Source organism: Anabrus simplex, chromosome 6 (assembly GCF_040414725.1).
Source record: "Anabrus simplex isolate iqAnaSimp1 chromosome 6, ASM4041472v1, whole genome shotgun sequence".
NCBI classification, from domain to species: domain Eukaryota; kingdom Metazoa; phylum Arthropoda; class Insecta; order Orthoptera; family Tettigoniidae; genus Anabrus; species Anabrus simplex.
The window spans coordinates 225327814-225353202 of record NC_090270.1 but is presented as its reverse complement, the minus strand read 5'-3'; the positions used below and the strand labels follow the sequence as shown (position 1 = coordinate 225353202).

At 38.3% G+C, this 25389-nt stretch overlaps 1 protein-coding gene across 8 annotated transcripts in view; it reads left to right on the top strand.

Annotated features, from left to right (window-relative positions):
* LOC136876359 (arylsulfatase G) overlaps positions 1–25389 on the top strand; it is a 387207-nt gene that overhangs the window by 191381 nt on the left and 170437 nt on the right. For 6 of the 8 annotated variants that reach the window (XM_068228393.1, XM_067150241.2, XM_067150240.2 and 3 more), the window contains exons 9-10: positions 15856–15938; positions 16316–16407. In XM_068228393.1, the coding sequence (XP_068084494.1) occupies positions 15856–15938; positions 16316–16407 (175 nt within the window). The remainder of the gene's footprint in view (positions 1–15855; positions 15939–16315; positions 16408–25389) is intronic. The other 2 variants (XM_068228394.1, XM_067150243.2) reach the window with 1 other exon arrangement.

Here is a 25389-nt window from a genome sequence, read left to right as displayed (position 1 = left end):
AACAGAAAAAAGAAATGTTATACCCTAGATGAAAAAGTAAAATTTATACGAGAAGTGGACGCTAATCCACACAAAACCAAAACTGAAATTGCTTCAGGCTTAGGGATTGCTTATACCACACTATGTACCGTCATCAGTAAAAGAAACGCTATTTGGGTTGAGTTCTTAAAACTGGGTTCAAAATCAGCAAAGCGCAGCCGTCACCAAGAAGGAAGGTATGTAAATTTGGAGAAAGCACTTTTCACATGGTTCCAGTAAAAGCGGGCTGAACCTCTACCAATTAGTGGCGACATGCCGAAGCCAAAAGCAATAGATTTAGCTAAAATTATGAGTGTCACTGCTGATTTCAAGGCTTCATCAGGATGGTTGCAAGGATTTAAAAATCGTCATGGAATCATAGGGAGAACAATTTGCGGTGACTCGAAAGCTGTGTACGACGTCACAGTGCAACACTGGAAAGAAGAGGTTCTGTCGGATATCGTAAGCGATGATCAGCCTCCAAATATCTACAGTTGTGATGAGACCGACCTGTTCTACAATCTCCTTCCTAATAAAACATTAGCTGAAAAAGGTGACTCATGCCACGGAGGGAAGAAAAGTAAAATTCGTGTAACAGTACCTACTTCTCACCACCAATGTAGATGGATCTGACAAACTTCCTCTACTTGTGATAGTAAAATCGAAGAATCCAAGGTGTTTTAAGGGTGCGAAAACAAAACCTATGGAATATGAATCCAACAGAAATTTTTGGATGACTATGTTTCTAATGGAACAGTGGTTGAATAAACTGGACATTAAAATGAAAAAGAAACAGAAGAAGATCCTTCTTCTTATGGATCTCTATCTCAAATAGTTCTGGAGAATGCCCGAGTGGAATTTTTTCAACCTAACTACCAGTGTTCTACAATCGCTTGATTTAGGCATCATTGCAGATTTCAAAGTGCATTGTAGAAAAATGCTGGTTCAATATTTAATAACACTGGGTCTGCAGGTAATGAACCTCTCTCCATTAACCCATTCACATACCATTTAATTCAACTTATTTATGCCTTGGTGTACCATTTATTTTCCTTACTTCACATGATATTATCACTGACACTGAAAAAGCATATTTTACAGAAACCTAATTGGAGGAAATATTCAAACGATTGTCAGTTTCACTTTGTAAAGTCTGTATGTGTGTGGTAGATCATAAAACATTCATCTACGTGGAGCGCCACCTTGCACCGGTGGCATTCAAATGAAGATTCCTTCCTCAGACCCCGTGTCACACAGACTTTGCATCTCCGTGACGGGATAACCTTCTTCGTTGTTGGGGGTATTTTGGTTGGAAAGTGTCCCCAGTGCCTTCCCTGAAGTCTCAATGGTGTATTCCCAGGGCTTGGGCGTCCTCGTTTTGGATAGTCAGGCAAGGTCACACTTGCCAACAGCTGTTCGGCCAAATTGATCCGGAAGCTGGTAAAGCCTACTCGCTTCTTGTCAGGGTTGAGGAGGCGATGAATGATGTTGGAATTAAGAAGTGCCATGTCTAGTATGTAGAAGTATATTTTTTTGTATCCTTTTACATACTTCCTCATCAAGGGGAATGATGCGAGTCTCTGGTCATGAGAATCAACACCACCCATTCCACAGTTGTAGTCAACAACAAGATTGGGTCTGAACTTTTTCTTGCCATCATACTTCACCACTTCAAGGTAATCTGGCCTGCTATGTTGTGTAGAGAGCATGTGCACCACTTTCTTGTCCATCCATTTCACAGCCAAAACCCCATTACTGGAAACGAAGGTGAGTTCCCCCTTTTTCAGCTTTGTGCTGCTAAGTTCCTTGGACATGAACTTCCTATTTGGCCTCACTGTACCAACAGCATAAGTCTTATCATCCAGAAGATTTCTGAATAATGTTGGTGAACTGTACCAGTTGTCCATGTACAGCGTTCTCCAGCAACCCAAAAGCTCTCCGCACATTTCCATAACTACTTTTTCACTTGAAAGTAATCCCACTGTAGTTACTTCACTGCCATTCTCCTTACCAGTATAAATTCTGAAGTTCCAACAGTACCCATTATCAGATGCACACACTTTGTATATTTTTATGCCAAACCTGGCTCTCTTTGATGGGTTATATTGTACGTATGAAAGCCTACCTTTGAACTTCATCAGACTTTCATCTATAGACACTTTTTCTCCAGGCATATAGACCTTTTGAAATCTATCTAAAAGTAAATCAAGCACAGGCCTTACTTTCCTAAGTTTATCACTAGTAGTTTCAGGGGCATCACTGGACAAGTGGAGGAATTTATTTATAGATTTGAACCTCTTGAAAGGCATGGTTTCTCCAAAAATTGGAGTCTCCATAACCCTGCGCTTAGACCAATTGTCTTGGAGTGAGGGCTTCTTATTTTGTGATGATAGGATGCACAGAGCAAAATGTGCCTTCATTTCATCCACAGATACAGGAAACCAGTGTTCCTCTTCATATGATATTACCCTATTTGTATCCTCGGCAGCAGATACAAGACATTTACTTGCGTAAGCATTTGTCTCTTTCGTTAGATGTTCCCAAAAGTCTGCTGTTAGAAATTCGTTCACAACTTGCAGTTCGTTAGGGCATTGTCCTAGGTGCCTTTGAACAACACTGTTTATTTCACCAGTTGCGATGCATGAATGATACTCTGGAGTATTACTTACGTGCTCCCAGTTCCATTCCCTATCGAGTGAAAGATGATTAGAAGCCGTTGGCGTAGCATCAGATGTAGGCCTAAAATTCAGTATTACATTTGACGACAAAACAGCACTTTGTTCACCCCTACCAGCACTCGCGTCGCTGTCACACGAACTACTTTCACTACATTCACTTCCACTAAATTCTTCGTCGCTTATTTCAATATCAATGTCACTATCTTCTAAAAATTCCCTTATAATCGCTTCGTCACTCAACTTGGAGGCAGCCATGATTTCGCTTACGACGAGGTTGCTAAGCTACAGGTTATTCTTTCCACGGAATAACTGCACAGGCGAGTTTATCGAATACATCAATGGAATAAAATAGTGCTTCCATCTGTCAAGAGTTTACCTTACTAATATCAAATCCTTTCACAAAGGAAACCGGCTTGGAGCGGGTCCGGAAATTAACACTACGCGCGGACGGAGAGATCCGTCTTTGTACCGGAGTGCGATCGAGAGCCTGGACGGAGAGATCCGTCAAAGTACGTCAAGTGGTTAATTTGTTGCAAGCCATGGACTTTATTTTGGCTGCCTGGAAGCAGGTGTCATCTTCCACAATCAGCAACTGTTTCCGCAAAGCTGGTGTCTTACTAGAAGAGGCCGCCTCTAATGATGAATATGGGGACGAAGTTTCATCTGGCAATGAGCTAACGCTACCGGAGGGTGTAGAATTCAATACTTTAGTGCATTTCGATGATAATCTGGCTGTACGTGGAGAACTACCGGACGAAGAGATCATTGCTGATGTATGCCAACAACGCAGTGGTGTTGGACCAGCTACAAGCGATAGTGACAGTGATGGAGATGGAGATAATGACTTGAATCTTGAAACACTTGAACTGAGTGAAGTGTTAAGTGCAGTCGATGTGTGTAGGCATTACATCAGTACGAAAAGTTGTAGTGAAAATGCTTTGAATTCATTACTAAGTTTGCAAAAGGAGGTTTATACTCTTAATGCAAGAAAAGTGAAACAAGCCAACCTATCTGATTTCTTTAACTCTTTCCGGTCTAACTGCAAGCATAGCTCGCAGCGGCCGTAATTACGTTCAGGCCGCACTGCGGGCATAGCCCGTAGTAAGGTTTGACAATTCACTAAAAATCAAGAACAAGCTATGCACGCATTCTGGTGGTTACATCGTGTTTCTTCATGTATTACTTACGAGAATATTTAAGCAGATGGCAGTTTTATATGTCTAAGTCAGAGAATTTTCGATATTTTCGATCAACATGCATCAGTAGATGTCACTCAGTGAGCTTTCTCTTTGGTGAGCTCCAAGACATGACTTCTCGCGGCAAACATGTGCTTGTCGAAAGTGATATTCTCAATATTTTATCATGTATTATATGTTTATGGGCAAATGAACATATTATTGACATATGAACTCGAAATAACTTCTTACATTTCATTATGATTGGAGTTCGTTTTATGGCCTAGCGCATGTTCCCGCATATTTCAAATTTGCATCAATACGTAAGATTTCTACATATTAGTACAGTTGTCTGTTTAGATGACTGTATTTTCTCTTTCTAGATGTCTTTTGTGGTAAATGGAACAGTATTTTTACATTTGAGTAACTTTTGACAAAATTATCAATTAAAATAAAATGTTATAAGATCTCCCATTTTCATTATTGTAATTATTACTATTATTATTGAAAAATATTATTTTTATATCGTGCTCATTATTGTCGTTGTTTTGTAATTGCAATGCACATTTTTATTAGCAAAATAGGGTAAATATAACAGTATTTCAGAAAACTGTATTTGCTTAGTTATCCGTCAGAACTTTTTTCCATTCGCATATCATGGTACAATATATAAACAATTTTAAAATCTCAAGTAATAGTTGACATGATACAAACAGCGTTTTTCAAAACTAGATGCTCAAACAAGCATAAAGAAAAAAGAATCATGCACATATCTCCTACAGGTACAGAGATATAATGTTTTAAATATCCTTAAAAATGCCCAGTCTAGAACGTTATTTAGGGATATTAAGGCCCAGACTGGAATGGGTTAAGGTTTGACCAAGTTCAGAATAATATGTTCTGTCTTAATGTATTTATTATTTGCAAGGATTTACACATGTAGGTCTATTCCATTGGTTTTTCAGTAAATATGTGATGTATTGTGTAAGACTGATTTCTAAGTAATTCTGAGTTACAAGTAGTTTCTTCTCTTCCCCTTGATATACGTATAAGTCATGTTCAACTGTATATGCTTTAAGGCCTTGTTTTTTTGCCTTCCTTAAATGTCTGTTCAGGATTCTGTTCTCCTTTATGGCTTCCCTGCTCATCTCCCTTCTTATCCACACTTTCTCTCCTTTTAAATTGCTCAAATTCCTTATCACAATGTAAGCTATCAACGTAGATAATAATTTCACTCTGATGGGCCTCCTTCCCTTAACTTTCCCCACATGGTGCACATCGTCTATATCAACACTAAAGTTGATCTTCATCCTATTCTGAACCACTTCCACCACTTTATACACTAGTTCCACTTTAGTCTCTTTTCCCTCTTCTTGCACACCATATATGAAAATATTCTTCCTCACACTTTCTTGCTCACCCCTCTCTACTAATCTCTTTGTTTCTCTCAGGTCACGCTCCAAACTTCTTACCTTCTGTTTCAACAGATCCAGATCATCTTTATTACACCCCTCCTCTTCTAATATCTTCTACACATCTTCCTTAATACTCAACTTTAGGTCCATAAACTCCTTAGATAACTCTCGAAACATTTCTCTTATTTGCTCCGTCTGACAAGCCTCTCTTATCATCTCTCTTATTGCTTCGAACTCTTCCCATCCAATAGAACCCACTGGACCTGGATCAGGATTAACTTCCACTCCTCCTATTATCAACAGGACCGCCACCACCCCCGCCACCAGTAGAATAGCCACCACCACCCTTTTTTCACTCTTCAGCTCCATTCTTCTCTCCTTTCTACGTCCCATTTCACAGTTCCAGCTACCAATCGTAATCCTGTATTGTGTCAACGTGTTGCCCATTGCTCCGCGCTTCACTCATTACATCCGCACTCCTTGCTGACTCAAAGACGACTAGTTAAGTATAGGAACAACAGATGATCACTGCCAAATTTGACAAGTGGCTGAAAGATTTCAACAGTGATGTAACCTGGATGTATACAAATACATACATTTAAATGTAAACACAGAATACTAATTAATTTCAAAATTGTTCAAATCATGACAATCAGAGAAGAGATGTGGAAGTGGATGTGCCTAACAGAGGTGGAACGTAAACTTTTATGGTTGATATCTCAAATAAGAAGTAACAATTTTAAGAGAATGAACATAAATTTAAAAACAAATAGAAAATTTTTAAGTTAAATCATTTACAGTATTTTAAGAAATCAGAATTGAAGAAATATGTTGATTAACATTCATTACACAAACCTACAAAAACAGGAATAAAACTGAAAAATACAAATAATTTGCACTGTTGCTTCACAACCTAAAAACATTAATAATATAGAATAGCCTGAAAGGTAGGAAAAAAAGTTTAAAAATTTAACTTATCCACTATGCAGAGTAACCGTGATGAAGATTTCTCTTTGAATTAAGCATTGAGCAAATCCCATGTCCACAAACTACAAAAATGCATACATTTAAAATTACAGATTTAAAAAGTACTGCAAAATGAAGGTGAGTAGTATCAGATTTGCAAATGTAAATGTCATTAAACAGATCAGTGATAGCAATTTTGTTATTAGTTTGTTGTTAAAAGTTTGTTTTACATCAAAGTTGGATAGGGAGAAGTTTCAGCTACAACAGTAAAGAACTGCTGGTCCCACACTGGAACCATTGCAGAGGCTGATGCATTTGAAGAAGACCAATCAGTCCAAGCTTTAGAGAAACCCCCTGATCTTCCCAACATACCAGATGGAATAACTATCACAGCAGAGGAATTTGTTGAAGCAAATCAAGAAGAGCAAGTGTTTCAGGAACTTTCCACTGACGACATTGTAGACTTAGTGAAATGGCCAGAAATTTCAAGTGACATTTGAAATAAAGTGAAACGCCTGAGCTTATTCATTAAAATATCACTATTAGAAAACCGGAAGGGTCTGCAAACCATTTGTATCGTTATTGTGAACAGAATTCTTTCTAAGAAGAAATTTACTATCACCTCATTCCCATTCATTCTGCTACTGTATTTCAGTTCACAGTGATTGTCATAATGTTCAGTGTGAATTGTATTAAATTTTTAAAAGGACTTAACTTGCAGGTACAGTGCTGTACAATATATATAAGATGTACTGTATTCATTGAAATCATTTCTAGACTTGAATCAGTGTGCTTCACTGTGAATATGGTAACTGTATGAAATTTTGCTTGTTAACATCTGTCATGGTATAGGTACGTATGCAAAATACCTACAGTTTTAAATCAAATGTTGTTTATTGCTATTCCCAAAAATCCCTATACAGTGGAACCTTGATTCTCCGTTTTTGGAGGGACCACAGAAAAAAAATGTACAATACGGGAAAACGGAAAATATGAGAACAAATGAACCATCAACAATTTGGCTAAATATCACAGAAATGAAATATGTGCACTTATAATCTTAAACGCCCCTAAACCAAATCAAACTACAGCCCCAGTGAGCCTTCCGACTACCAAGCGACTGCCCTTGGTCCGAAGGCCTGCAGATTACAAGGTGACGCATAGCCAGTGTGACGAATCCTCTCGGCCATTATTCCTGGCTCTCTAGACCGGGGTCGCCATATCACCATTAAATAGCTCCTCAATTAAAGGTAATCGTAGAATAACTGAACCTGTAACCAGCTCTCATATCCAGGTAAAAATGCCTGACCTGGCCAGTAATCGAACCTGAGCCCTCTGGGGGGGGAGGGTGAGAGGCAAGCAAGGTACACCGCGGGGCTAGCTTCAAACGTTTATTACCGGTACGCGACTTAAAAATCTCGAAACTTTACATTCAGTTTTATTGGGGAAACTTCATCAGTTTCCTCTGAAAATTTCATCATATTCCTTTGAAAACTTATTTCAGTTCAGCAACTTTGATCAACCACTCTTCTAAAAATCTAATACCCGTAACGCCAAGCCAAACAACAATCAACCACAAGTAGTTTTTCATTCTCTAATCTAATAAAAATAAAGCACATTAAATACAAAAGCATCCTATATGATGGCAAAATCCTTCTGTTTTTAAATCTTCCATTGTAATTTCGTCACTGGTATACTGTTCCTAGTCAGTTTATGGAAATCTTTTACCGCGTAAATTAGGCCTAAATCGACTTTTAAAGGTTATGTTGAACTCGAGAATATGGTTTCGAAAGTATCAATCCTCAAGTTTTCGAATGCATTATATTTAGTTCTGCCCGTCACTAACCACAATCAAATTGGAAAGAGAAAAAATATCATTAACACTTCTGAAATTATGATTATTCGCGACCTTGAGCTCAGCTGGAAAGCGCGCTCGCTGTACAGGTCGGTACGAGTGCGAAATGATACAAGTTTTTAAATGTAACGTGCGCAAATAAAACGACTGCGGCTTTTATAACATTTTAACACAAAAACATGAAATCCCTAGTCTTGTATTAGGACGAAAACAGTAACAGGCAATCCCAAAACCTCCCATGGCTTTATGTATGTAAAGTGCAACATCTGTCCTGGTCTCGATAACATTATCGTATACGATAATATTAAAAGACTAAATTTGTGTTACTTAAGAAGGAGCAGTTTTGATTCCTGCCTGAAAGCCCGGTGACTATACAGTGCCCTGAGGGAAATGTCGAAAACCTGTTCGGCGATACACTTGAAAAAGTGAAAAAAAAAATATACATCTAACCCTGGAAATAGGTAATGTAAACGTTTTGCCAGTACGAACATTTGATGAAACTCGTTCCGTCTTCAAATAGAACTGTCGAAATGCGCTCTGTCTCCTTCCAGTTGTCGTGGGCACTCTCTGCTTTATGATTTCCGAGGATTCTCTAAACAATACCACCCGAATGCGATGCTAAGATGATCCCTTATGCAAGTTCATCGCCGATCGCTTTTCCAGTACAATACTTCTTCAAATTACTGCAATGACGGGATGTCAAGATCCTTAAATATGCCGTAGCTGTCCTTTCATAAGATACAGTTTCTTGAAAAACGTGTGATCGAGAATTTAGCGTTGATGGCACCGAAATTTCTGGACAGTTGATCGGGGAAATCGTTTCTTCAAGGAACGGATAATGCGGGATTTTTACAACGTGATTTAATTAGGATGTTCGCGGGACCACGAAATTTGAACGAACAATATGGGAAAACGTAGTTTCCAGGAACGTATAATTGAGGTTCTACTGCACATAGATGCTTAAGACATTCAATTGAATGTTTTGAAATAGTGACCTTGATTTAACACCACCCTCTTCATTGTGCCAACAAGTGCTCTGAATAAATGATGGCATTATAGCAAGGGATACCTGTGTGTATTTCTGTGTACAGTGTGATGATTATGTGTTGTGTGTTGTGTAGTGTGTGATGAGAGGCTGAAACCCAGTGTTGGCACATGGCATATTCCTGTTGATATCCAATGGACGTCACATGCCCTCTCTCCACGTGCGCATTGTGAAGAGGTTTGTGGGATGCAATCTGTTGATTAGGAATTGTATCCTTCTATCTCTCCTACCCTGCTGGCCAGCATTCTGATGATCACTTTTTTCTTTTCCACCATCTAACCACGGTATCAGACCATAGAGACTTGATGCCTTAACACTAATGGCTACCAGGTGGGCTTCTATTGTATTTATGAAATCCATCATGCTTTCTGTTCATCTGTGGCTATGTCCAAGGATATATACTGACTTCCCAACAAGCTAGAATTCTAAAGCTTTTGACAATATACATAAGATGCTAATTGGCTGATAGTCACCAACATTCTTTGTCAGTCTTATTTTCGGAAGCAGGTGAACTATGGCCATTTTCCTTATTTCCAGATAAGTCCCCTGTTACAGTGAATAATTTAAGATATTCATCAATGGATAAATCATGTGATGGAGAATTTTCATTAGCATTTTGTGGCCTACATTATCAACACCCCTAGCCTTTGTGTTGATGCATTTTATTGAGTCAATCACTTCCCGTGGTGTGACTTAGCTGAAGTAAAATTTATCACTGTGTGGAGATGGTGTATTATCATATGAATTAATCGTTTTCTCTTTCACGACCGGATTAATTCCCATTAGCGAGGAGGTGAAATGGTCATTGAATTCATCTACGCTAACAGATCTTTGTTAGATTTCTGGTTATTGAAGCCAAAATATTTCATTGATTTCCACATCGTCGCAGATCGTACATCAGGTTTAATCAAGTTATGGGCGTAACATAGTCTAGCACTTTGAAGTTGAGGTTGTTTTATTATGTAGTGTTTTGTAAGTCTGTGGTTCACAGCCGTTGAGTAGTGTTTGTCTCATCTATGAGCCATGTTCAACCATTAGTTTGCAAATTTCATCATCTATCCACTGTTTCAGAGCTCTGTAACCCTATCCTGTGCGCACAGGGGCGTGTTGATCATAGAGGGGTGTTACTAGTTCATTAAATATTGAAACCGTTTCCTCTACACTACGGGTGCAATTTATCAGCATCCAGGACATGGAGAGTGCATCTTCTTCTAATTTGTCTGCGTCAGTTCGTCTGAGATCCCTAAATGATAACATTTTTGTCTTTGGTTTCGGACTGTGGTAGGACAAGTAGAATATGTTGTCCAGATAATCTCAGAACTGATGTTTGTCCATGTTGCAGAACTTTCCCTGAATTATTTATTGTTGTTATTAGATCAAGGAGAGTGTAATTGCAGTTGATGTGGTAGGTTGGTCTGAGGGGTAAAACTGTCATGTTACATGCTTCAAAAGTATTATGAAACTGTTGAGTAGAAACTGCAGTACTGTGCAATAAATTTGTGTTGAAGTCTCTCATTATAATAACCTATTCATAATCTGGCAGAAGGTTTAGTATTTCACTCTCAAGTCAGTCAAATACCCTACTTTCCAGCATGCATTTCACTCACGGCAGAGTTATCTCTACAAACAAAGCTCTGGCTTGTGTTTATACTGTAATTGTTTTACAGTTGGCTTCACATCACACCTACACAGATAGTTAATAGTGATAATACCAGGCGAGTTGGCCGTGAGGTTAGGGGCTAGCAGCTGTCAGCTTGCATCCGGGAGATAGTGGATTCCAACCCCACTGTCTGCAGCCCTCAAGATGGATTTGGTTTTCCGTGTTTTCCCATTTTCACACCAGGCAAGTGCTGGGGCTGTACCTTAATTAAGGCCACGGCTGCTTCCTTCCCATTCCTAGGCCTTTTCTATCCCATTGTCACCATAAGACCTATCTGTGTCAGTGCCATGTAAAACAAATAGCAAAAAAAAAAAAAAGGAATAATGATAATTGCCAATATTGACCATAATGAAATTATTTTCACATGACCAACACGACGATGGGACAGGAAAGGGCATGGCCAACTCACTCAGTTCCATATTGCGAAGGTGAAAACAGGCCAATGTAAAAATAATTCCGTCCGGGAGCTGACTTACTTCTTACAGAATACTGTTGATCGCAACTGCGAGCTCACTGCATTAGCTTTGCTGCACCTTGATTCAAGCTCACTTACTATATTACCATCTTGGGAGAACACACATCCTAAATACTTGAAATATCTACCTGTTGCAGCTCTGTATCACCAAACTGACATTCAATTCTTGCAGATTTCTTACCTACTGACATCAATTTAGTCTTCAAAAGGCTAATTTTCATACCATACTCATTGCACCTATTTTCAAGTTGCAAGATATTTGACTGCAGGCTTTCGGCACAGTCTGCCATTAAGACCAAGTCATCAGCATAGGCCAAACTGCTTACTACATTTCCACCTAACTGAATCCTTCCCTGCCACTTTATACCTTTCAGCAGATGATCCATGTAAATGAACAACAAAGGTGAAAGATTACAGCCTTGTCTAACCCCTGTAAGTACCCTGAATCAAGAACTCATTCTTCCATCAATTCTCACTGCATCCCAATTGTCAACATAAATGCCTTTAATTGATTTTAATAATCTACCCTAATCCCATAGTCCCCCAGTATGGTGAACATCTTTTCCCTCGGTACCCTGTCATATGCTTTCTCTAGATCTACGAAACATAAACACAACTGTCTATTCCTCTCATAGCATATTTCAGTTACCTGGTGTATACTGGAAATCTGATTGTGACAGCCTTTCTGTGGTCTGAAACCATACTGGTTTTCATCCAACTTCCTCTCAACGACTGATCGCACCCTCCCTTCCAAGATGCCAGTGAATACTTTGCCTGGTACACTAATCAATGAGATACCTCAATAGTTGTTGTAATCCTTCCTGTTCCCTTGCTTATAGATAGGTGCAATTACTGCTTTTGCCCAGTCTAAAGGTACCTTACCAATACTCCATGCTAATCTTATTATTCTATGAAGCCATTTCATCCCTGCCTTCTCACTGTACTTCACCATTTCAGGTCTAATTTTATTTATTCCTGCTGCTATATGACAATGGAGTTTATTTACCATCCTTTTCACTTCTTCAAGCATAATTTTACCAACATCATTTTCCTCCTCCCCATGAGCTCCGTAGTTCACGACACCACCATGATGATTTCCTTTTATGTTCAGAAGATTTTCCAAATATTCGCTCCACCTCTCCAGTGATTCTCTGGGATCTATTATGAGTTTGCCTGAATTTAAAAAAAATAAAAAATAAAACTCAGAACTTAAATCGTGTACAGTACCCTCATTCAAAGTTTATTTCCTTTTAAAGTTTGAACAAAACAACAAATCAGTATGCACTCACTTGACGCAACTTTAATTTCTGTTAACATGGAATATAGAATAAGCGTACACTGAACTTCACACTCAGGTTACTTATACTTCGGAAACAGTCTGCACTGGGTAAAAACACAATATGAACTGAAGCAGCTGATTCAGTATGCTATTGACCGAAACAAAGGAAAGTGGTGGTGGTGGTGGTAATTATTGTTGTATAAATGGGCAACTATCCTCTATTAACACTAATCAGAAGGAAAAACTGGAAGGGATCCAACACTTCAAAAAATAAAGGTATTGGCCAAAGAAAAACAAGGGCTACAAAGGCCATGAAAATGGAAGACTCCCTATGCCTCAGAAACCTAATACAGTCGGGCTCAGAAAAGAACAAGAGTTGACCAAGGGAGGTCTGATAGAAAAGATGAATGTGAGGAGCCCGACACAAGTAAATGAAAGCAATGTCAGACTCAGCTAGGTACAGTGGTCTCCAACCCACGATCCCAAGGCGAAAGCCCTTGGTTCCCCTTTTAGTTGCCTCTTACGACAAGCAGGGGATACCCTAGATGTTATTCTATCGCCCCCACCCACAGGGTGATGAAACAAAGAAAACCCTAACATGTAGTGCTGACTATCAAACAATTTGCTTCAACGATAAAAGATGAGAAGAGTTCATTGTTGCAACAATTATTGCATGAAAATATGGTAGTTTATCAATAATTTCAAATTAAAGAACACCTATTTCCACTTATGTGACTGGCACAGTTTTCTAATGACGATTTATCCATATTTTGAATTAAGCAGTTCAAGGGAATATATCTACATACATCTTCCTTATAGATTGTTATGCCCTTCAACATTAAGTCTACAGGCCTCTGCGAATTTACTAAACAGTACCACAATCCTTTATTTGTAACTGGTTCTGTGGCCTCATTTAGTCCTAAACCTCTTATCTTTAAATCATTAGAAACTAAGTCTAACCATCATTGTCTTGGTCTCCCTCTACTCCTCTTATCCTCCATAACAGAGTCCATTATTCTTCTGGGTAACCTATTCTCCTCCATTCGCCTCACAAAGAGTGCATTTAATTAGATGTTATTTTGAATCACCCAGGTTTTACGATAATCAGCATCAGGAGTAGGAAATTAATTTAAGAACTTAACAGGAAACAAGATTCTATGAGTAACGGAAAGAAACAAGTTACAGATAAGGTCATATATAGAAAAGTACTTACTTGCTTACCATATGGCTTTTAGTGCCGGGAGTGTCTGACGTCATGTTCGGCTTGCCTGGTACAGGATTTCACGTCTTTCTATTTGACGCCTATCGGTGACCTGCGTGTCTGGATGTTAGATAGTGATGATAATGAGGTAGAGAGAGGGTGAAACCCAGTGTTGGCATGTAGCCTACTCCAGTCAAATAACACTAAGGGGTCTGCTCAAAGCTTTTAAGACCCCATCCAATGAAAGAATTTCCATCAACAGCATCATATGCCCTCACTCCATATGAACACTGTGGAGATGTTGGGAATTGAATCTCGGCTTTTGGTTCGCAATCTAGTGATTAGAAATTGTATACTACCACCTCTCCTACCCTGCTGGCCAACATTCTGACAGTGAAACTTTTTTTTACCAACAGGACTTGAATAACAAAAAGCTATATAAATTGCAAAAGGTCCACCTTTTCAATACAAAATAATTATGTTGTTCAGTTTGAATTACAACATTTTAATTTGGTTACTTGGTACTGGTTTCGACGTTGCTAGATGTCATCATCAGCTTATATTAGAATAGGGCAAATATACAAGAAATATTCACAACATAAAATACAATACATAATTCTTTACACTTAAAAGATCAATAATTAGATAAAATAAAGAAATGATTGTGCTTGAAGGCAAAGTACCTCTATTTATAATAAGATGAGATCTTTTTCAAAAAAGCCTTTTTTGAAATTGTATCTCCAATGGGGGAGCATTTTTTAAACGGAGAAGTCATTTCTCCTTTAGCAGGTTAGCAAACTTGATTTGCTAACACGGCAGGGCCACACAGTTTGGTCTGCCACTGCTAAGCAGAGTCCTGGAGGGGCGTGCCATTCCAGCTGATGAGTCCAAATGGCACGTCTGGACGAAACTCTGCATAATGCACACGGCCTAACCACCCAAAAGCTGGTTCTATTCCTGTGATTTTAAGATGAGATCTTGTTAGTCAGTGTAAAACAATGAAAATAAAAAGACTTAAATGTTGATTTTTGAGTAAGTCTGCCATGTTTTAAAACTTGAGGTCGTGTGTGACGTTACTAGTCACGATGTCAATTGACCTTTGTATAAAGGTTTTAGTTTAAAGCTTGGATACGTGTTTAAAAAAAAAGTTCTTCTGTGGAAAGATGAGTTAATTGTGGAAAAATACATCCGTGAGTAGCAACATGTTGAATCGAATCTTGTGTATCATAATAGACCAGGTGGAGCATTTTACAAGCAAGGTCGTTAAAGTTTCCCAGTCCAATGCAGACCTGAAGCATGAAAAGAGATAAAGATAAGGAACGCATTAAGAAATGAAAGTCTCTCATAGTGCATTGGCACTGCCGGTGGCTCCAAATAGCCTACGCAGTGGCCTCCACGGTGTGCACTAGCCATGTGTCTTGGTGGGTATGCTAAATACCAACTGATGAACCCAACTTAGCACACGGGGGCGAAGCGCTGGTAACCAGGAATGAGTTAGCTGGAAAATTTATATTGTCCTATAACGGACCATTTATATTGGTGTTATAAGTGGTATGTTCCGAGCTGTCAGTGGAGAGATGGCGTGGAATGACATCAGTAGACTAATATGTTTGAGTGATGTCTTTAAAAATAGGAAAGATCACAATATGAAGACAAAGCTGGAATTCAAGAGGACAATTTGGGGCAAATATTCGTTTATAGGTAGGGGAATTAGGGATTGGAATAACTTACCAAGGGAGGTGTTCAATAAATTTCCAATTTCTTTGCGATCATTTAAGAAAAGGATAGGAAAACAACAGATAGGGAATCTGCCACCTGGGCGACTGCCCTAAATGCAGATCAGTAGTGACTGATTGAAGAGGCATAGACAGAAGCACAGTGACCAAAGAATGGTGGAAAGTGGGGGGCTTTGGTACATTACCCTGCCTAAGTGTCTGAAAATGGCAATAGATGAAGATGAAGCATCAGTCTTAAAATATGTGCATAAAGATATTAATTAAGGGTGTGTGTATTTTTGTCCTTTTTAAAACTAATCGTTTTAAGCAATGCTTTAGTATACATTGTAGTAATCACGTTATTTCTTTGTAGGTTATCGTAAAACATTCATACATGGAAATATCATCCTGTGGCCGAACTCTGATGTATCCCCGTTACTTTGCATACATAGCTGGGTAAGTATATTCAAGTTTTTATAGAAACTGAGTGGAAATAAAATCATAGGAAACTGCAGATAAAGTGGAAATGCCTCGCTATCTGCGCTCAGGTTGTTATGGTGTATAGTCCATAACTCAGTTTAACTATTACATTCCATTTAACAACAACTGGTCTTGTGATACATTTCTATCCGCTGATCAAGTTTTCATGCTGCGATACATTGTAAACTGTCATACTCACTGTATTTTCTACTCCATACATAAATGAAAAATTGCAATGAATACTACAATTTATCATGTATTGAAGATTAAATTAGAATTTAATTGAGATCAACAAATAAGAAGAACTTTCTAGTTTAATTCCACTTTATGTGGATTTTGTATTGCTTTTCTAGGGATGAAAGCTGCAGTGTTGCCAAGTCGTTCACTTGTTTTGTCTTCCATTGTTCAGATGAGGATCTTATCTATAAAATTCTCCAGAGTATTGGTAAGTTGTTGTTGTTTTGTTTTTTCCATTTTGCAGTTATTACTCTCTCTCTCTCTCTCTCTGATATTAGTTCTCAGTTGTCGTACCTGCACACAAGATATTCAGGTCATATACAGTAGCTCTTAGAAGTGTTTTGTAACTAGGTATTGTCTGTTGTCAGCACTGTTTATGCGTAGGCACAGCAAGGTAGATCGCTCAGCTGAGTTGTACAGTTTATAGTGCCATATTATCATGTCATATGCCTAAAATACAGGTTCATTTAAGTATCCACAGAAACACATTTTGTGATGGTTCATAAGTATTTTGCAAAATATTTCTTATACATCTTACAATTAAATGAAAATACATTACATTTACAGAGCTCATGGAGAGGAGGAAAATGATGTTGGTAAAATTATGCTTGAAGAAGTGAAAAGGATGGTAAATAAACTCCATTGTCATTAAGCAGCAGGAATAGATAAAATTAGACCTGAAATGGTGAAGTACAGTGAGAAGGCAGGGATGAAACGGCTTCATAGAATAATAAGATTAGCATGGAGTATTGGTAAGGTACCTTTAGACTGGACAAAAGCAGTAATTGCACCTATCTATAAGCAAGGGAACAGGAAGGATTACAACAACTATCGAGGTATCTCATTGATTAGTGTACCAGGCAAAGTATTCACTGGCATCTTGGAAGGGAGGGTGCGATCAGTTGTTGAGAGGAAGTTGGATGAAAACCAGTGTGGTTTCAGACCACACAGGGGCTGTCAGGATCAGATTTTCAGTATGCACCAAGTAATTGAAAAATGCTACGAGAGGAGTAAACAGTTGTGTTTGTTTCGTAGATGTAGAGAAAACATATCACAGGGTACCGAGGGAAAAGATGTTCACCATACTGGGGGACTATGAGATCAAGGGTAGATTATTAAAATCAATTAAAGGAATTTATGTTGACAATCGGGCTGCGGTGAGAATTGATGGTAGAATGAGTTCTTGGTTCAGGGTACTTACAGGGGTTAGACATGTCTGGAATCTTTCACCTTTGTTGTTCGTAGTTTACATGGATTATCTGCTAAAGGGTATAATGTGGCAGCGAGGGATTCAGTTAGGTGGAAATGTAGTAAGCAGTTTGGCCTATGCTGACGACTTGCTCTTAAAGGCAGATTGTGCCGAAAGCCTGCAGTCTAATATCTTGGAACTTGAAAATAGGTGCAATGAGTATGGTATGAGAATTAGCCTTTCGAAAACTAAATTGATGTGAGGAGGTAAGAAATTCAACAGAACTGAATGTCAGATTGGTGATACAAATCTTTAACAGGTAGATAATTTCATGTATTTAGGTTGTGTGTTCTCCTAGGATAGTAATATAGTAAGTGAGATTGGATCAAGCTGCAGTAAAGCTAATGCAGTGAGCTCGCAGTTGTGATCAACAGTATTCTGTAAGAAGGAAGTCAGCTCCCAGACGAAGCTATCTGTTTTCAGACCAACTTTGCCTTACAGGAGCGAAAGCTTGGTGGACTCAGGATATCTTATTCATAAGTTAGAAGTAACAGACATGAAAGTATAGTGAGAATGATTGCTGGCACAAACAGGTGGGAGCAATGGCAGTAGGGTACTCGGAATGAGGAGATAAAGGCTAAGTTGGGAATGAACTCGATGGATGAAGCTGTACACATAAACCGGCTTTGGTGGTGGGGTCATGTGAGGCGAATGAAGGAGGATAGGTTACCTAGGAGAATAATGGACTCTGTTATGGGGGTAAGAGAAGTAGAGGGAGACCAAGACGACGAAGGTTAGGCTCAATTTCTAACGATTTAAAGATAAGAGGTATAGAACTATATGAGGCCACAGTACTGGTGGCAAATAGAGGATTGTGGCGACATTCAGTAAATTTTCAGAGGCTTGCAGACTGAACGCTGAAAGGCATAACGGTCTATAATGATGACGTATTCATGTATGTATGGACATTACATTTATGTTCTAGTTTTGTTTTAAAAGTTGTTTATAACATGCCAATACTGAAGGAATATTGTGTAGATGCCTTAAGGAAAGTAAATCCCAATCCTGTGTTGCTAGCAAGTTGGTATATGTCAAGAGCTGGTAAGTGTATAGAATTGACGCCAATAACAAGAAGGAAGTGTAAATAACCAACACAGTACAGGTCAGGTAGGTCTCAGAAAGAACCATACACGAGAATAGAATAATTCAGAAGCAGCCAATACCTGTTCCCAAGAAAACTGTAAGGAAAATCAGGGATTGTTTACAAGTACACCATGGACTGGTTCTTCATGTTTCCATTTTAAAATATCATTTAGCAACTGCTGGTTGAAACTGTAAGAAATTCACTGATTAATAAAAATTAAAAAAAGACCTGTGTAGAGTTTGCAGATAAGTATGTCACATGGAAGAGTAAAGATTGATTGAAGGTGTTATGGAGTGATGAAAGTAAATTCAACCTAGTCTCCTCTGACTGTATCAGATATATTCTTCGACCAACAAACCAGAGAAACCATATACAATATCAAGAACCAACCATTACATGGAGATGACAGCATCATGCTGTGGGGTTGTTTTTCTAGACATGGTGTTGGTCCTGTCATACAAATAGAAGGGGTTATGGATCATTTTATGTATTTGACATTCTAGAATATCTATACCACATGGAAGGAAGAATATGCCTTGAAATTGGATATTTCAACAAGATAGTGTTCCAAAACATTTCTCTGAGCATGTGAGAAATTTGTTTGCAGGGAAAAAACGTCTAAGGTTTTGGATTGGCCAAGCCAAAGCCCAGACCTGAACCCCATTACCAGCATTTCGCCCCAGTGTGGGCCGAAACGCTGGTAATTACACGATTGAAAAGGCCTACTGTAAATGGTTTTCATATTTATATGTCATTTATTTTTGCTTACTTCAAAATGTACTTATTTACATAAGTTTGTATTCTGATTTCTAATTTAATTAAATATAATATGTTTTTGTATTAAGTTGGTATTTTTTATTTGAGATTTTAGTTTCTTTTTTATATTGAAATAAATATAGATTATATTCAGTGCAGACACTACATAAAGGGCCACATTAGCCTCAGAGGCAAATTGTAACCAATAAAGTCAGTTTTTAAAAACAACGAAAAATCTCTCTCACACGTGCACACACACACACACACTTGCATGGGTGCAAATATGGCTCAGGGTGGTCTATAATGATCTTTTGGGAGTCTTCAATGTCAAAATTCACTGTATACAAAATGCCTGTGCTAGATTGATTCTTGATATCCATAGAGATCACAAAACCCCATACTTTATTCAACTTCGAAGGCTTAAATTAAGAGATAGACAAATACCAGCAGTAGCATTATTAACAAATTAAAATATTATAAAACAAAAAATAATCCCTCCTCCCTTCTCTATTCAGCATTTTCCCATGTGGAAGACGCTTCTATTTGGTGTAACAGATTGACATGGGACACAATTTAGGTACCACATCATCGTACGTACAGATATTATAAATAATCTACTTTTTGTGCAGTACGCATGTACGATTTACACAATTATGGCAATAAATAAGATGGAGAGAAACTGTTGGACTTTTATATCAAAAATAACCTGATAATAAAGAGCACATGGTTTATGAAGAGGAAAAGCCATAAAATCAACCAATATAGTTGGAATAGACAGTATGGAACACTCATCGATTTTATAATAACAAACCGAGAATGGGGAAGATGCGTCATGAATACGAAGATAATCCCCAGTGAAAGTATGGAAGGTGATCATAGATTATTATTGATTGTGGAATTAAAACAAGTAAAAATCCCTAAAATTGTACTGAAGATGAAACCAAAGATCAGGATTTGGGATTTGGAGGAGGAGGAGGAGGATAAAAGAATGGCATTCCGAGATTGTATAAAAAGGAAGTTGCCTAACACGGAAATACGAAGTAGAGATGAAGAGTGGGGCAATTTAAGACGGACATTTGTGGGAGCAGCAATTGAGGTATGTGGAAAACAAAAGCAAAGGTTAAGGGAAAGGAGACACGGTGATGGGCAGACAAAATAATAAAATTTAAAAAAGAAATGAACAAGGTGAAGAAAGAAATGGACAAGGAAAAGCATAAAACATATCAGAGGGATGAAAATAAGATAGAAAGGTTACATGTGGAATACAAAATATTGAAACTACAAGTAAAGAGTAGTCGAGGAAATCAGAAACTATTATATAGAGTAATAAAATCGAAAAGAATAAATCAAGAATAAATCAAGGCATTAAAGAAGATGTATCCATAGTACGTGACGAAAAGGGTCTTCAGAAGGTGATGGCAAAGTATTTTGAAAAACTTTATAATGAGGATGACTGCTCGGAGGAAGAAGGAGATAAGAAAATGGAAATAATAGATGGAGAGAAAGAAGACAACCAGATAACATAGTTGGAACTTTAAAGGACAGTGAAAACAATGACCAAAGGTAAAGCAAGTGGAGAAAACAAATTCAATGCTGATATGATTAAGGCAGCAGGAAGCATTGGACTACAGTGGCTATACAGAGCCCTCAATGCCATATGGAAGGATGAAAGGATACCTGATGATTAGCAACAAGGAAGCATTGTACCACTGTTCAAAAAAGAAATATGAAGAAATGTGAAAATTATAGAGGTATGACCCTATTATCACATGGGCTAAAAATAATGGAGAAAATCATAGACAAAAGACCAAATAGATCAACAATAAACTTGATATTTACAGTGTGAACGATAAAGGAAAAACATCTGGAAAGGAACAAGGAAATCATCTTCATATTTTTGGATTTGAGGATACAGTTAAGATAAAAGCTGTATTGGAATGCCTACTGAAAAGGAATGTACCAAAATCATTAATTAACAAAATAAAAATATTGTATCCTGAGAGTAAAAGCAGTGTACAAATGGGGAGTGGTGACTCTGAAACATGTTATACAAAAAAAGGTCTCAAGCAAGGAAGTGCACTGTTGCCATTATTGTTTATTATATTGATGAATGAAATCATAAAACGTGTAAAACAGTGTATCAGTAGTGATGAAGTGAATGCTTTGGTATATGCAGATGATGTGGTGATTTGGGGAAAGCGAGAAAAGGAAGTACTAAGGAGACTGGACGTTTGGAATGAAAATCTGAAGGAGTTTGGAATGGTAATTAGTAAAAAGAAAACTGTAGTCATGCACTGTGGAAAAGAGGAAAAGAGAAGCTAAGTGAACATAGACGGAGAACTGTTAGAGAATCTAGAACAGTTTACGTATCTGGGTAGCATTCTTAATGGAAGTAAATAAATCAACCCTGAAATTAATAACAGACTAAGTAAAGGTACAACATTTTATCATGAAGTCAGAGAGCTCTTTTTGAGATGACAAAGTACCAAAGAGAACAAAATTAACATTATATAAACAGTATTTAATACCATTTGTAACATACGGTGTAGGATTACTGAAGAGGGCTCTGCCATCTAAGTAGACCTATACATATTCCTTGACGTCTCAACTCTACTATAGCTAATGCTTCATTGTTTTGCAATCTCATAGACATGAAATAAAAGTTACATTGAAGTCTTAAAATTAAAAGGTTGTGAGGTGCGGTATTTAATAATAAACCTGCAGAACGCCGGGTAGGCTTTAGATTTAATATATGGCGTCCGTGACAGGACTCTATTAAATTGTGGGTTGCAACATACCGTACGTAAATTGTGAACATATCCATCCCCAGTTGTTGTGTAACGGTACAGACAGATGGATACGTTGAAGAAGAAACGAGCGGTAGTACGGGCGGCATTTACTCGTGTATATAATATCTTGGAAGAAAGACGAAATTCCATAGTAAATCACGAAGCTCGAGTCGATGTGGAGATTATGGCTGATCTGGAATTGCTACGTGAAAAATTCGAGGAGCTGGTGCGCTTGGATTCAGAAATTTTGGAATTGTTGCTACAAAATCCAGCTACCAAAACACAAGAATTGGATACTGAGGTGCAGGCCACGGATGAATACTCAGGCAAGTACAAGAGAATAAGCCTTTACTTGCAAAAGTCTCTAAATACTGTTGATGATTCTATCTCTGACCAAAACGTAACTAAGAGAAAAATTAAATTGCCTGCTCTGGAGTTAAAAAAGTTTGGTGGTGAAGTTAAGGAGTGGCTAAACTTTTGGGGACAATTTAAGAAAATAAATGATGATCCTGACATAGATGATTCCGATAAATTTCAGTATTTGTTACAAGCCATGGAGCCAAACACTAGAGCTAGGGAAGTGGTGGAAAGTTTTCCCCCTATAGGCTCTAACTATAGCAAAGCTATTGAGTGCTTGAAATCTAGGTTTGGTCGGGATGATGTATTAGTAGAGTTCTATGTCAGGGAACTACTTAAATTGATTTTAGCTATGAATTCTAAACACAAGCAGGTTAGTCTTTCCTCTCTCTATGACAAAATTGAGACTCAGTTAAGGGCTCTAGAAACCCTAGGAGTAACCAAAGAGAAATACGCTGCAATGCTCTTTCCACTAGTTGAATCGTGTCTCACTGAAGAAGTCTTACAAGCTTGGCAAAGGAGCTGTAACATTAACTCGGCTCAACCTGATGGTAAAACCAGACTTGATAGGCTAATAGATTTTCTGAAATGCGAAGTCGAAAATGAGGAACGAATCACTATGGCAGTCCAAGGGTTTAGGATAGGAAGTAGTTCCAAAGGCAGTACCAAAGCATTAGGAGCAGAGTCAAGCAATCATAATAACGGTATTCCTAAAGCAGCTGGTCTCGTTAATTTTAAGCCTAACAAAAAACCATGTGTATTTTGTGAAGGGAATCACTTAAGCGATGCTTGTTTCAAAGCACAGAAAATGGAGTTTGATGAAAAGAGGGACATTTTAAAGAGAAAGAACTGTTGTTTTGCTTGTCTTAAGAATGATCATGTCAGTAAGAAGTGTAAAACTATTCTGAAATGCATAATTTGCGAAGGGAAGCATTTCCCAGTTATGTGTCCCAGAAGTTGTAAGCAACCAACTCCAAAAGAAGATGTAACAGTTGAGAATTCTCTATCGAACGTGAACTGTAGTCAGGTTTTTCTACAAACTCTCATCGTGACCATAATAGGAGAAAAGGTAAAACATGTACGTGTTCTCATGGATCCTGGATCACAACGTTCTTACATTAGGAAAGACACTGCTCAGTGTATGGGATATGAACCCATCGGAGATGAGACACTGATTTATGGTTTGTTCGGGGGTAAGGTAACTAATCCAGAAACACACCTCGCTTACAAGGTGAGGTTAAGAAGTCTAGATGGGACATATGCTTGTAATTTTGAAGCACTAGACGAAGAAAACATTTGTTCACAAATCCCTGTCATTCAGCCTGGCCCATAGTTAACTGAGGCCATTGAGAAAGATATCAAGCTCTACGATGAAGATAATCCAGTTGAAGTTTTAGTTGGAGCAGATATATATGGGAAACTTCTCACTGGAAGAAGAGAGATTCTACGGTGTGGACTTGTCGCACTTGAGACTTATCTAGGATGGATTATAACAGGGAAGATAAAGGGACACAAATCTTCCAACTCTATGACAGCACTGTCTATGTTCATTCACACTGATTCTGTGAGCAAACTTTGGGAGCTAGATACTCTTGGTATTCAAGATCCAGGTGAAAGAAAAAATAAAGAAGAAAGAGAACAGGCGACTCTAGATTATTTTCTCGATACTGTTAAGGTAAATGAAGAGGGCCGTTATGAAGTGAGATTACCATGGATTGAAGGACATCCACCAGTTCCTAGGAACAATTTGGGGAAAAGAAGAATGGAACATACCCTCAAAAAACTAGAAGAAAATGGTTCTAAAGCAATGTATGATGAAATTCTAAATGAATGGGTACAAGAAGGAATCATCGAAAAAGTACCTGTCTCCCAGTGGAATGAAGGGCACTATTTGCCACATCGACCTGTATTTAAGGAGAACAGTACAACAAGAGTCAGACCTGTTTTCGATGCGTCTTCTAGAGGGTGTGGCTATCCTTCGCTGAATCAATGCTTGGAGAAAGGGATTAATCTAATTGAAATTATACCTACATTACTTCTCCGTTTTAGGTTTTACCAAATTGGAGTGATAGCAGATATAAGAAAAGCATTCTTGCAAATTAGTCTATGTGAAGAGGATCGGGACTTCCTTAGATTTCTTTGGGTTGACATGGAGGGAGAAATGAAAATATTCTACCATACCCGTGTTGTGTTTGGGGTGACAAGCAGCCCGTTATTGAGTACTGTGATTGATTTTCATTTGAAACGTATTGAAAGTATGGAAGATGGAAGGTATTCTTCAGCTACCACCAAGAAGCTTAGAAAAGGTTTTTACGTTGATAATTGCGTAACCAGTTTACAATCAGCTGATGATCTACTCTGTTTTCAGGAAGAAGCAACGAGAATATTTGCACAGGCCAAATTTGACTTGAGAGGTTGGGAGTATTCAGACTTTAACCTAAAAGATAAGCTGTTCTAGGCCTTATTTGGGACAGAAGATCTGATACTCTAGCCGTGAGTGGCCACAAATCTATAGACATAAAGTTGATCACTCGAAGAGCTATACTGTCAATAGCGCAGAGAGTATTTGACCCTATTGGCTTCACGTGTCCTTTGTCATTTTGTTCAAAGCTTTTGTTGCAACGATGCTGGTCCATGAAAGGGGGATGGGACGAAGAAGTTTCTGATGATGTGAAAAACGCGTTCTTGGCATGGTTACAAGAGCTTCCTGTACTTGAAGAAGTGAAGATACCTCGGTGGCTCATGGGAATGAGTGATATGATAATAAGTTGCTCGGTGCATACCTTTTGTGATGCCAGTAAGTTTGCATATGCCGCAGCAGTGTTTTTGCGTTTAGAATATAATTCCTGTGTACATGTACAACTGATACAAGCAAAATCTAGAGTGTCACCACTCAAAGGAATGACAGTTCCGAGGCTGGAGTTATTAGCTGCAAACATCGGAGCGCGGTTAACT